Consider the following 13,066-nt stretch of genomic DNA (forward strand, 5'->3'; position numbering starts at 1 on the left):
AAAATATATCTACACAAACCTACACAATGATAATAATACACGTGGAACCTCGAAAATTCCTGAAACCACCTCTTTACTATTAAGTTACACATTAAAAAAAACAAAGGTGATGACTCAGACGGAAATTTTAATTGGATAACCAACCGGCTACATCTTAAAACATCAGAAGAGCGTCAAGTAAACAAGTAAAAGTACTAGAGAAACAAATTGAAAGCCTGGGAAAGATGATAAAAATGAAACATCAAATTATTAAATATTTAAATATAGACACAAAAATATCAATCCAACTAAGGTGGCCCAGAAAGAGGGCTCCTTTTCTACAATTTTAAAAAAAAAAAACATTTTGCTTCTTCTTTGCCCAAAATTCAATTGAACATTTCCAAGATTAACCTCTTTTACCTGACATATGCATCATTCAACTCAAGATATGACCCAAACTACATAATTGTACACGAACAACTTCTTTCACTTCCATTATCAAATTCATCGTCCGATCCACCTGTTTCACTGACATTAGACAGAAACGTACAATTTCATCACCATAGTTCAAGGTAATCTTATGATAGACTCAAAAAAGAAAAAAAGTGAATAAAGACTGAAAGAGCGAGGGATTGGCATGCAAAAACATGAAAAGAAGAACTAACAAGGAGGCTATTTGAACAGTTAAATAAAAATAAACAAGAAACCTAGGATCTTCACCATCTAGGTAGTAAGAAGCGATACCTGGCTATGGAATTACTGCAAACCAAACGAATGTGCACTATGGATAACATATTTAACAGTTTTGGAATATGGAACTGAAAGGAAAACTGGTAGGTTACTTATTAAAATAGCCATGCCAACGGCATACAATGCACATATTTCTTGCGAGTCTTTTGACAAAATACTTGGGAAAAAAAACAGAGGATGAAGGAAGACTGCTAAGTGATTATCTGCCTAGTGCTATATAAGAAGACAATATTACCATTCCAAAAATGCATGCTGACATGCATCTAATAACAAAATCACATTCAACAACTCAACTAAAACCTAAGGGGATATATATGTATTAAGTATGCATGTATATTTTACTAGTGCATACCTTGGAATTCTAAATGAAAGTGTAATCCAGGAGGGAAAGCTCCTCCAAAAACACAGGTACGTTTTATAACACAATTGTCTGGTCCTCTATCATTTTCAGTATGGACCAGTCCTCAAAAACATAAATGCACCATTGATATACCAACCGTACACTCTAATCAATGACAAGCAAGCAGTGATCCAACATTGATGTATCACAACACCTTGAACAACTTAAAGGCGTTCACACATAGAAAAACCATTAACTCCAAATGTAATTAATGTTCAATCTCTACCGACCAAACACCCCTTTGCATGGATTTAAAATAAGATAATCAGCTGTCTTCCTGTTTAGTTGCTTTCTGATGACCAATTAAAATTGATATGAAAATTACTTACTACTTAAATCCAAAGTACACGTAAAAATTTGAACATCACATAAAAATTTATTGAAAAAAATTTCTAAAACTTTCAAATTTTGAGTTTACTTGTCAAGATCCATGATAAATCTAATATCATTTCTATAAATGAAGTTGACATATTAGCTACCCAAATGATACATTCAAGAGTACGTTCTCCTTAATAAAAAAGAAAAAGAAGAAAGATTATTTTTCCTCATAGAATAATCACAGTGATCTCAGTGATCCATGATCAATCCAATATCTTTTCTATAAATGAAGTTGACATATTAGCTACCCAAGTGATACATTCAAGAGTACTTATTAAAAAAAAGAGTATTTTTCCTCATAGAATAATCTCAGTGATCTTGAGTAAAAACTCAGAAGTATGCCCACAACTTTAGCATTTCTAATAATTTTCTTCTTAAGCTTTAAAATATTTTAGTCCCAAGAAAATTTACTTTCATCTATATGCTTTTGAAGGCTGTCATTACTCATCGTAATAACACAAATTACCACCTACTAGGAAATAATGATGCATTCCACTCAATTTATTCAAATGATAACTCAAACAGGAGTAGGGCATGTTAATCACATTTTGAAAGCCTAAAAATATGTGTCGGCTTCTTACATAACCTCAAAAGATCATATATTTGAGAACCAATGCTCTAAAATCAGATCTATGTAAATCATGAACCAGGAACTATGCAGTATGCACTCATGCATCGTAACTAAGCAACCAGTAGCAAGGCTTCCTATACATTTACAACCAAGAAACCAACCCAAAGTTTGACAAAATTTAGCATCAACAGAGAAGTCCAATTCATATCTATGGGGCATGTTGTAACATCATTCAGATCCAATTTCAAGTTTCCAACATGTTATTTTACTGTTCAAGAAGTAAATACCTCAAATTCAAATTTTCTATTGTTACCATTCTTTGAAGGAAAACTATGTATCAAAATAAGATTGCACAAAGCTGTTTTGATTTATAGTATTACACAAATTGCAATGGGTGTCAGCAGAATTCAGAGAAAGTTTTAGTATTTTCTCAAGCAAGAAAATTTTGATATGTGAATGATCACACTATTTTACGACCCATGGGGCATGAGTGTCCATAGAATCATGGGGGATGCTATTAAGTATTCAAAACTCCCTTAATAACTAGCTATAGAACAATGAGAAGTGTAAGTTCAACATGCACATAAACTAAGACAGAAAACATATCATGATAGCATATAAACTTTAAAAAAATGTTACTGCATTGCCCTAGAACCTTAATTAAGAGCAGAATTTATCGTACCTGGGCTCAAATTCCCTGATTTCAGCTAGCTCACTACCATGAGCATCCGTCCACTGTACCTTTCTTCGTTCTGGATGACTAGGGATATCACCATCCTTTTCCCCTGATGCCTCATGGTCATTAACATCCTCAACAGGAATGAGAGTATTGATTGGTCGCTTCTTCAAACTACTTTTAAGGGCAATCTCTCTTACATTACTATTTCCATCATCAAGTTGACTTGCGTGATCATTAGTTTTATCCAAAACATGAAGTTCTGGCAAGACATCCTGCTGTTGAACAGGGCCAACTTTCAAAGCCGATGCGGCATCAAGTCCAGCGGAAGTGCGACCAAAGCAGACAAAAGAGGTGCACCCTCGGGAGAGCCGGTTCTTGATGGAAGCCAGTTGATTCAGGTCAGGTTCAGATTCTTGGTCCACCAACTGGTAATGATTCCACGGCGAAACTCTCATGGGCTTGTCCTCGTGTTTCTGACCCAAGAGAAGAAGGGCCAAGCCCTTGCTATACCCAGACACTGAAGAACTGAAGAACCCTCCTCCTTCTACTGTCAATAACATGAGTTCTTCTCATCTGGGGCAACCAGATAACACCTTTGTTTTTCTTTTCAACAACCCTCAAGTTACAACAAATTGAAGCAAACTAGCCCTAACTCCTTCATCCATCCATATCTCACAGTCAGTGAAAGTTATGAAAATTTCCCAAACAATCAAATTTAACAATCAATTAAAGGCAAAGCTCTTAAATTTCATATGTAGTTACTAAGGAAGTGCAAATCGAAGCAACCAAAAGTTATTGCAGACATAATAACTATTGAATTCCTTAAAATTATCAACAATGTCAATCCTCTTTAAACAATTTACTACCATACATAATTAATATCCATGAATTTATTAAATAATTATTTAAACTTCAATGCATTAATTTTATTGTTTTTAAGCTCTAAGGAAAAAAATCAACAGAGTTAGTATTTTATACACTGGACCAGCTCACAGCAACACTCAATAAATATAGAGAAACTCTTAAGAACATCCATGGCAAATAGAAAATAAAAAAATTTAAGAGTGATTTAAGATCTGTCTATTTTTTATGAAACAAGGGCCAGCTTAAAGCAGTGCTCTCTGTTTGATTGAAGTGAAACCATTAAAAATGGAACACATAGAAGATGACAGTGAACATCTAAAATTAAAAGGAGAAAAAATGAAATGATTTCCTTTCCTTTCACTTTCTCGGGAAACAAACAAGAAATCAGATAAAAAAAGGAGCTTCAAAATTTACCTGATGGCGATTAAACGGATCTGAAGAGTAGAAGAAACTCAAGAAAATCAAAATTGGCGGCGCCGGAATGTTCGATCGCGGCGAACGTACGAATTAATCGACGAGATTTTGAAAAAAGGCGAGGCAAAATAGGAAAATAAAAATAAAAGCCGAAGAAAAAAAAAGAAATATTAGAGTAGGGGGAAATAAAAAGAAAGCGTTTATGTTTAGTTGCTAAAGTAATCCTTGTAAATATAAATAATTTAAATATAAATATAATATATATTAAATTATTGAATCAATCATATTTATTAATAATTTTTATAAATAATTCTAAGTGAATGATAAGGATAGTGACATCCACGGCGGAAGATAGCGATTAGCGGTGGGTCCCATTTTTTCTTATTTGTTTTTTGGATCTTTTAAGAGAAAAAATCAAAAAAAGAAGAAAGAAAGATATGATGGGAAATTGTGTGTTGGAAAGGTAAACTCATAATTAATAGGGATTATGATTTTTTTGACCTCTTAACTTTGTAAGAAAATTATTTTAGTGTTTTATATATTTTTAGATTATTTTAGTAATTAAATTTGTATTTTTTACCAAATCACTTTAAAATAAATAAAAAATTATATTTATTAATTTTACTGATATGGTATATACATGACTTACCACGTTAATAACATATCAGCATTTAACTAATTCTTTTAAATTTTAAAAATATTATTTTTTATAAATTTTATACATTTTAAATGATTTCTAATTTTTAAAAATAATTCTTATAAATTTTTTTTGAAAATTTAAAAAATTAATTAAATATTAACTTGTCATTTACATGGTAATCCACGTGTACGTCATGTCACATTAACAAAGTTAAAAAAGGGTTAACTTTTTCATCTATTTTGATTGATTTGACAAAAACAAAAAAAACACAAGTTTAAAAGTTAAAAAAGATGAAATTTTAAATAAAAGGTTAAAATAACTTTTTTATAAAGTTGGAGGGTCAAAAAAGTTATTATACCTAATAAAGGAAAGATTGGCTTTGTTTGTTTATAATAACATTGCTGTTGAGTCTTAATCAGTAATTAAAATTTTTTAACTTTTTATCAACCAAGTCTTAGATGGTTAATCTTATTGTTATTGTAAAAATTTGAACAACAAGGCTCCGAATAAATTTAAAGCATTCCATTCTAAGAACAGCGAATTATGAACTACTTAAATATTCTTTGTTAGTTCCTGAATTCATATACAATTTGAAAAATTAAAATGACTCTAATTTCGGGTTGCAAACTTTTTTTTTTTACCAATAACTTGATTGTTGGGTAGATACTCCTATTCAATTGGGATTCAATATTAAATACTCATATTGACACATATTATAATTAAATTTAAATATTTTATAAGTTAATCGATTTCAAAGAAAAAAATGGTATAATTATGTAATCAGTTACCATCCATACCTAATCAGATTCCATCCATACCTATTATTAAATTTTAAAAAATCAAAATTATTTTGAAGTTTAATTGCCGTGGTGACCCTTTGTTTATTGGTATCTCAGGATAGTGATGGAGGTCAAAGGAAGGCGGATTAAGGTTAAAGTTGGTGGAATAAAGCCATAGCCACATATTCCTAGCTATAATGGTTTTAATAATGAGCTAGTGCTAGGCAGACATGGTCTTAAGCAATAAAAGGAACTATGCATAGTTTTGTTTCTTTTATTATTTTGTAAACCCACTTTTTTTTTTATGGCTATTTGTCACATTTATCGTTGCATCATCAAATTCTTACTGCTATGCTATTTGACTGACTTTTACAAATGTACGTTTGAATGTTTCAACCCAAAAACAGAAAACTGTGTGTGAAATATCGTAGAATTAAATTATTAAAAATTGTTCAAAAAATAGTTTAGAATATTTATTTGGCCATTGTACTTTGTACAAGTTTTTTTTCTTTATACTATAAGATATTTTAAATATTTTTCAGCGCAAACCATGTTTAAAATTGTTTTGTATGAAGCAGTTATCAAAGTATAATAAGGCTGTTGTAGGATTTCATAGCTAGAACAAAGATTCTACATAAACAAAATGATCAAATCCAAATAAGCAATCACAAGGAATTCTTATAAAGTAAAATTTGAGAGAATTTTAACAAGCCCTTCGAAATATTTTTTCCCCTTAAAAAAGTAGCTGAATTTTGATTGAACAAAAAATGCTTTACTATGAAATTTCAACCCTCCAAGCAAATAGAACTGAAACACAAACCGAGCACAAAGACAACACACTACACTAATCTTTTTCAAACGCCTTCAACCAGTCACCTGTGCCAATGTGCTTTTTATTTCTGTGTGATGTTTAACCATCTTTATGTCATGCTTTCTTTACTTTGGTAACAGCAGCGACAAACAAAATGGTGATGCACCAAAAGCCCTTCCTGATCTTGTTAATCGTTGGGGGTTCAAAAGGAAGTTACCTTGCATTCTCAGTAGGTAGATTCATGAGATGGACTATCGGCATGCATGTCCATTGAGGAGTCATTAGAGCTGAGAGGATTTGAATCCCTAGTCTGGTTTTGGAGAAAGCTAGGTTCATTGTTCCTGGCTCCATTTCCTGAAGGAAGGCCGCCATTAGGACAGTAGCCTTCTTGAGCAATGTGGTAATGCTGGAGACTCCGACGAACAGGACTTGATAAAGCATTTGAGAACACTAAATTTTTGGACTGCTGATCACAATGGTCAGGGCGAGTTCCCTGCACAGCAGTTTGGCCAGATGAGCCTGTAGAGACCATGAAACCGGTATTCATGAACTGCATTGCAGGCTGGGAATGCTGCTGTTCGCTTGGTGCTCTAGGTGACGTTGATGGCTCTTCACCATAGTCCAGTTCATTCTAAAACCGGATCACACAATATTCAGATTTTCAGAAAATGATAGAAGTTATCACAAAAAGGAAGGATCAGAAAACACACAAGGGTAACTCGTGCCGAAAGGATCACAAGAAGATCCCCACATTTCAGAAGGGAGAACCAACCCTTGCTATCTTCGAAACAAATATACTAGCATTTGCAAAAATCTTTAGAGGCCAAAATTAGATCACAAAACTAACCATTTTTGCTTCCAAGAGCAAATAATGCGTTTCACCATCAAGGTACTAAATACTGATGTCACTCAAGGACATTTGGCATCTAGTTGATTAGTGTGCAAACTTAACTACCGAAGAACATAATAATACTCTTGCAAGTCTTTCACCCTTTCTGATGCAAAATATGAGAACTAAACAAAGACAGATTTGTTGTTTAATATGCAGTAAATATATTGAAGTTACTGTTTATAGCAGTGATCTTTGTACAAGCACTTGATTTTGACACTTGAACAACATAGATGGCCTACTACATTTTAGAATACTATAGTGTAATATAACGATGCACATGCAAGGGAGAGAATTAACAGCAACAGATTGAAAGGAGGTTGCCCCTGCACATCCATGTTCTGTGTTCGCAATTGTAATGGCAGCTATCTTACTTCATGAGTCATTGATCTATAAGTGTTCTTTTTAGTGTAAAAAGAGACCTCTAACCAGCCAAAATCCTTGGCCAAAGTACAAAAACTGAATCAGCATGCTGGTTGTGGCATATTTTATGACTAAGGTCACCTCTATATTCTATAACAGTTAAGTCAATATCCTAGGGCAAGTACTAACAAAGAGTTCAATGATTGAGTAGGACGAATAACCAAAATAAAGCAATATAATAATTTCATATCGATGTGTTCAAAACCAAAATCATAGAAAATAATGATTTCACCAAATTGTGAAGACCCAGGAAATCAACCAAAGCTTATTACAAAGGTACAAGGCTCTTTTGTTTTATTTGCAGAAATATTCACATCTCAGAGATCAATGCAATAAATTTGAAACTAGTACTAGTACCATTAGTCATAAAAACATGCAAAATTGGATCCAAGATTCTTAAAACTACTTCCCCATGTCATTATTCTATTGCAACAAGGAAGACTTGCATGCTTTCAGCATTGACCAACTTGCGTGCAACTAGATTAAATTGTCTCCTCCAAGTACAGGGAACAACAAGATCTTATACAAGTCTAGATAACTTTCTTTGTTCCTTGTTTATAATTTTCCTTCAAATAAAACAAAAAACAACGTTGCATCTCACCACTTCCAAACAATTTAAACAAATGTCAAAAGAGTAGTACTGCACAACGTTCATTTCCAACTTTCAAGTTTGTCTACTATTTGTCAAAACCCAAAACTAGCTGCAAAATCATTTAGATAGAAATAAGAAGCATGCATGAGTTGATTCAAATGTTGTTTATCTTCTCATAAGAGTCTAATATAGAATTACAACCAGATAAAGATTTAACAGACCAGAGAGTTCTGCATGATAAATACTGTAAAAAAACATAATTGACAGAGAAAAAGAGGAAGTACTTTGTCATTCAATGCCAAAAATATTAACAACAAAGAAAAAGGGGTATGTCATTCAATCTTGAGAGGAAGACTTAGATGAAGTTGTCATGAGATACAACATTCAAAGAAGGACAAACCTGAAGGTAACTGAGGATATCCATTGTTGTAACTCTTGATCCTCCCTCTTGTTGTCTCCAAATCCACTGATAGATTTTTTCCTGAAAACAAGTTCAAATAATTCTATTAGAGAACTTCCAAATCCACTAATAATTTTTTTTCCTGAAAATATGAAATAACCATATTAGCGGAACTTCTAACTCGCAATTAGAAGCCCTTTACAGATGACTAATTGAGCAAGTTGACAAAATAAAACGAATAATTTAACAGCTGAAAATTTATAACTCAGTAGATTTACGCTCAATGTTGTGTGAACAAAGCATAGACCCTTGCTCTTAACAAGGGAAGAGTAGAATTTATAAGAAATACTATGTCGTCATTGGAAGATAAACTTCAAAATTGAATTATGATTCTAAAGCATGTCTGAGCGCATGAGTGTGTTGACTTTACCAGAGATTTAAAAGACATCCAAAGTCCTTGTTAGAAGATAAACTTCCAAATTGAATTATGATTCTAAAGTACGTCTGAGCACATATGAGTGAGCTGACATTACCAAAGATTTATAAGCTACTGTCAAGCTGCCGGTACACCCCCTAAATTTCAATCACATTTATTAACACTAAAAATTTAAAATCAAAACCCCTGGAACAGGTTCTAATTAGTTGGTTACATGACCTGGTGACTAACAAGGTTCAAGCTCTAAAAAGAATATACTTGAGGACAAAATATCATGGTTTCATTAGCTTCACTTTTATGAGGCAGCAGAGACTAAGCTTATCCTTAAACAAGGAAGAAAACCTAATCTGATTCATAGACTCCAGCATTTTCCCAGCTGAATCGTTGCAATTAGCGAGTACTGAGCTGAAAGAGGAGAAGGGAAATTCTTTTGTTAATTTGAAACCCCTTGTTAAATGTATCAATTCCCACCAAAGATGAGCTCAACTCAAATTTACCACGACTTATAAGCATCCTCAAGCGATCAGTTCCACTCTTTGCTAAATGCACAACATATCGGCAACTGCATTTGTTCTTTAAACAAAAATATATTATTATCATTTAGGTTTTTCAGCCAAAACAAAATGCACACCATGTAAAGCACAAAGAGACACAAATGCAATATATCCAAAAACGCAAGCAAACAATGAGCTAATAAATTTATTCCAAACCAGTAAACCCCTAAGCATATTCGCATTAAAAATATAAAATTTAACAATAAAATCAGGCTTGATTGATCAAAATAATAAACTTTGAGCCGCTCAAAGATAGACACGCGATAAAACGCAAAACCCAGATATAAAAGTACATAAAGCTAAGATTGCATGCAAATAAATAACCCAAAAATGAAGGAATATGTGTATATATGTATATGTATATGTATATGTATATGTATATGTATATGTATATGTATCTGGAGATGAAGAGAGGGAATTATACAAGGCCATGGCGTTTGCCAGCTTGGAAGGAGAGTTTTTGCTGATTCATGGTCTGAGTATAAAGGTGAGACAAGGAGTTAGCGGCGCTGCAAAAGGAGGCGTACATAGTCCGATCAACCTCATCGAGGCTCGTCGCTATCGACTTCCTTTTCTTCCCCATTTATCCCGATTCCCTCTCTCCTGCGATCGACGGGGGTTCGCGGTTGCTTTTTGGCGATCGATGAAAAGAGAATTTTTCACCTTTCCATTTTGTTTAAACTTTTTTTCTTTTTTTTTTTTTGTACTTTGTGGTTTGTGGTAGAAGATTTGAGAGAAAGCTCGCTTCGTTTTTATACATGTTTTTAATGAGATGATGGTTGAAGCAGGAGGCTTGAGAGACACTTCACGGCAATGCATGCGATCGGGCTGGGCCACTCATACAAAGCCCGTTTAGGCCGCCTCATACATTAGCTTAGCTATACCGCACGACTGAGATACGTAAGCAATGGTTCTAGGAAATTTAGGTCCATTAAAGTGAGATTGATTATTATAATGGTAAGATTAAAATTATTGGTGGGATATGTGTTTAGATTTAACTATAACAATATTTTTAAAGTGAAATATGATAAGAATAGAAAATAATTTTTATTTGAAAATATAATAAATAATTAAAATGTTTAAAATACTAAGTAATGTATTATATATTTATTTTAAAAGTAATATATAATTATTTAAATTTATTTATTATATATATAAAATATTGAAAATATTTAACTTGAAATAATTGAAAACTAAAATAATAAATAATTTAAAAACTTTTAATATAATTGAGTCTTAGCTTGATTGGTATAAGTATTGTTGTTAATATAAGAGAACGTGAATTTGAGTGTGTTGAAACGTATTATCTTTCTGGAGGGACTATAAGACTTTTTTTTTTGAAAGTTCAGAAACTCACTCCCTCCTTATATGTTTTTTCTAATATATTGAGTGGCTCACTCAATTGATCTGAAAGAAGATTGATGAGGGCATTAGAAACCAATAAAAATGAGCAAAGACGTTGTTGGTGATTTCTCTCTTAGCTCAGGGCATAAGATCAATAATTAAAATACTCGTATTTTCTTCTCAAAGAACATGCAAACTAACATAAAGACTTCTATTAGTAGTGCCCTTAGTTTAGTTAGTGTTATAGACTTAGGAGATATCTTGGTGTTCCTCTTCTCCATAAAAAAGTAACTAATGCAACCTATCGATAGATTCTTCAACAGATGCAACAAAAACTTACAAGGTGAAAAGCTCACACTCTCTCTTTTACTGGTAGAGTTACTTTAGCTAAAGCGATTCTAAATTCAATCCCCATTTATGCAATGCATATTGCGGTCATTCTTAAAAGCAGTTGCTTCGAGATGGAGAAATTATTCATAACTTCGTTTGGGGACAATTCATAAAATAAACTGAGATTCATCTTATCAAATGGGGAGATGTTTGTAGGGTGATTGATTGCAGTGAACTAGGCATTCGAAAGATGGAATTTATTAATGACTCATTTCTTATGAAGGTTGCATTCTTACTTGTATCTAAGAGGGATGTTCTTTGGGTGAGAGTGTTATAGTCCAAATATAAGTCTTGAGTGTTGAGAGGTTATGCCTTTGATTCTTTGGAGTTCTAACAGGTTGCAACTTTGGAAGGATGTTTGTGGTGTGCGGGAGGATGTTAGAAGAGGTATTATATGGAACTTTGGTATTTGCAACAATATTGATTTCTAGAGGGATAGATGACTTTATGATTTTGAACCTCTTATTGATTATTATTTAATAAGAATTTGGTATCGGATTCACATGTACCAATCAATTAGATGTTAATACTATTAGGGAATTGGATCGGAATCAATTCGATAGTTTGCTTTCGTTTACTTGTCTTGCAAAAGTCATAGCAACTCTGCCACCTTGATGTAATGACATCAATAACTTCCCAAGCTAGAAACGAGAGAAGAAGCATTTTATAGTTAACTTAAGGGTGTAAAAAGCCCTCAAACTTTTTCAAAAAAAGCAATTAAGTTCCTACCTTTTTTTGCACACAATTAGGTACTTGAACTTTCAAGATGCATAAAAAATGCCGTCAAACTTTTTCAAAAATAGTAATTAAGCCCCTTTTTATTTTGCACTCAATTGCGTACTTGAACTTTCAAAATGCATCAAAAAGGCCCTCAAACTTTTTCAAAAAAAAAGCAATTAAGCTCTTTTTTTTGGCACTCAATTGGGTATTTGAACAGTCAAATGCATCAAAAATGCCCTTTGACCATTAACGTTAACAATTAACCGTTAAATTTAACTACTCCTAATTTTTCAATTAAAGCCACCCGTGTCACAACCACGGTGTGACATGTGGCAAAAAAATTATAAAAAATTAAATTTTAATAGAAAATATATAAAATTTATTAAAAATTAGAAAATAAATTTATAAAAATCATAAAAAATTATAAAAAAATGTAAAATTTTATAAAAATCATTAAAAAATTATAAAATGCATAAAAAGGACCTTTAACCATTAATTTTAACCGTTGACCGTTAAAGTTAACGACCCCCAATTTTTTTTAGTTAAAGCCGTAATGTGTCGCAACACAGCGTGGCATGCGACGAAAAATGACAAAAAATAAAAATCAATAAAAGTTAGAAAAATTATAAAATGCTTCTTTTAGTACAATAATTTTTATAATTTCTTTTCTATGATTTTTATATCTCTTTACTTTTTTATATTTTTTACGACTTTATAAAATTTATAATTTTTTTATATTTCTATATATTTATAATTTTTTTATGATTTTATAATTTTTAATATTTTTATAGTTTTTTATTAAAATTCAATCATTTTTATAACTTTTATTTATTTTTATTTTTATATTTATCATTTTTTTGCCACATGTCATGCTGTGGTTAGACCTGTCCATGGGCCGGGCGGCCCGGCCCGGCCCGACGGCTTGCCCGAAATATAGGAGGATTCGGGTAAAAATATAGGCCCGAAATATGGGCTTGGACAAAAAAATGAGGCCCGTTTAAAAAATAGACCGGGCTCGAGCTCAACTTTTTTGGCCCGGGCCCGGCCTGAATA

General features: G+C 32.4%; 2 protein-coding genes across 3 annotated transcripts; both read right to left on the reverse strand.

Annotated features, from left to right (window-relative positions):
• Positions 1 to 225: 225 nt before the first annotated feature.
• Positions 226 to 4,304, reverse strand: LOC107914088 (uncharacterized). 2 transcript variants are annotated; one of them, XM_016842833.2, is made up of 3 exons: positions 4,036 to 4,304; positions 2,761 to 3,412; positions 226 to 507 (listed from the first exon to the last, which is right to left on the reverse strand). In XM_016842833.2, exons 2-3 carry the CDS (start codon positions 3,315 to 3,317, stop codon positions 438 to 440), a joined length of 627 nt encoding a protein of 208 aa, XP_016698322.1. In that variant the 5' UTR covers positions 3,318 to 3,412; positions 4,036 to 4,304; the 3' UTR covers positions 226 to 437. The 2 variants fall into 2 exon arrangements, with proteins under 2 accessions (XP_016698322.1, XP_016698321.1); XM_016842832.2 differs by having other exon boundaries at positions 2,761 to 3,405; positions 4,036 to 4,255.
• Positions 4,305 to 6,112: 1,808 nt separating this feature from the next.
• Positions 6,113 to 10,331, reverse strand: LOC107914087 (uncharacterized). The gene is made up of 3 exons (XM_016842831.2): positions 9,984 to 10,331; positions 8,570 to 8,650; positions 6,113 to 6,896 (listed from the first exon to the last, which is right to left on the reverse strand). Exons 1-3 carry the CDS (start codon positions 10,140 to 10,142, stop codon positions 6,492 to 6,494), a joined length of 645 nt encoding a protein of 214 aa, XP_016698320.1. The 5' UTR covers positions 10,143 to 10,331; the 3' UTR covers positions 6,113 to 6,491.
• Positions 10,332 to 13,066: the final 2,735 nt, after the last annotated feature.

The sequence above is a fragment of the Gossypium hirsutum genome, chromosome D05 (genome assembly GCF_007990345.1).
Source record: "Gossypium hirsutum isolate 1008001.06 chromosome D05, Gossypium_hirsutum_v2.1, whole genome shotgun sequence".
NCBI lineage: Eukaryota > Viridiplantae > Streptophyta > Magnoliopsida > Malvales > Malvaceae > Gossypium > Gossypium hirsutum.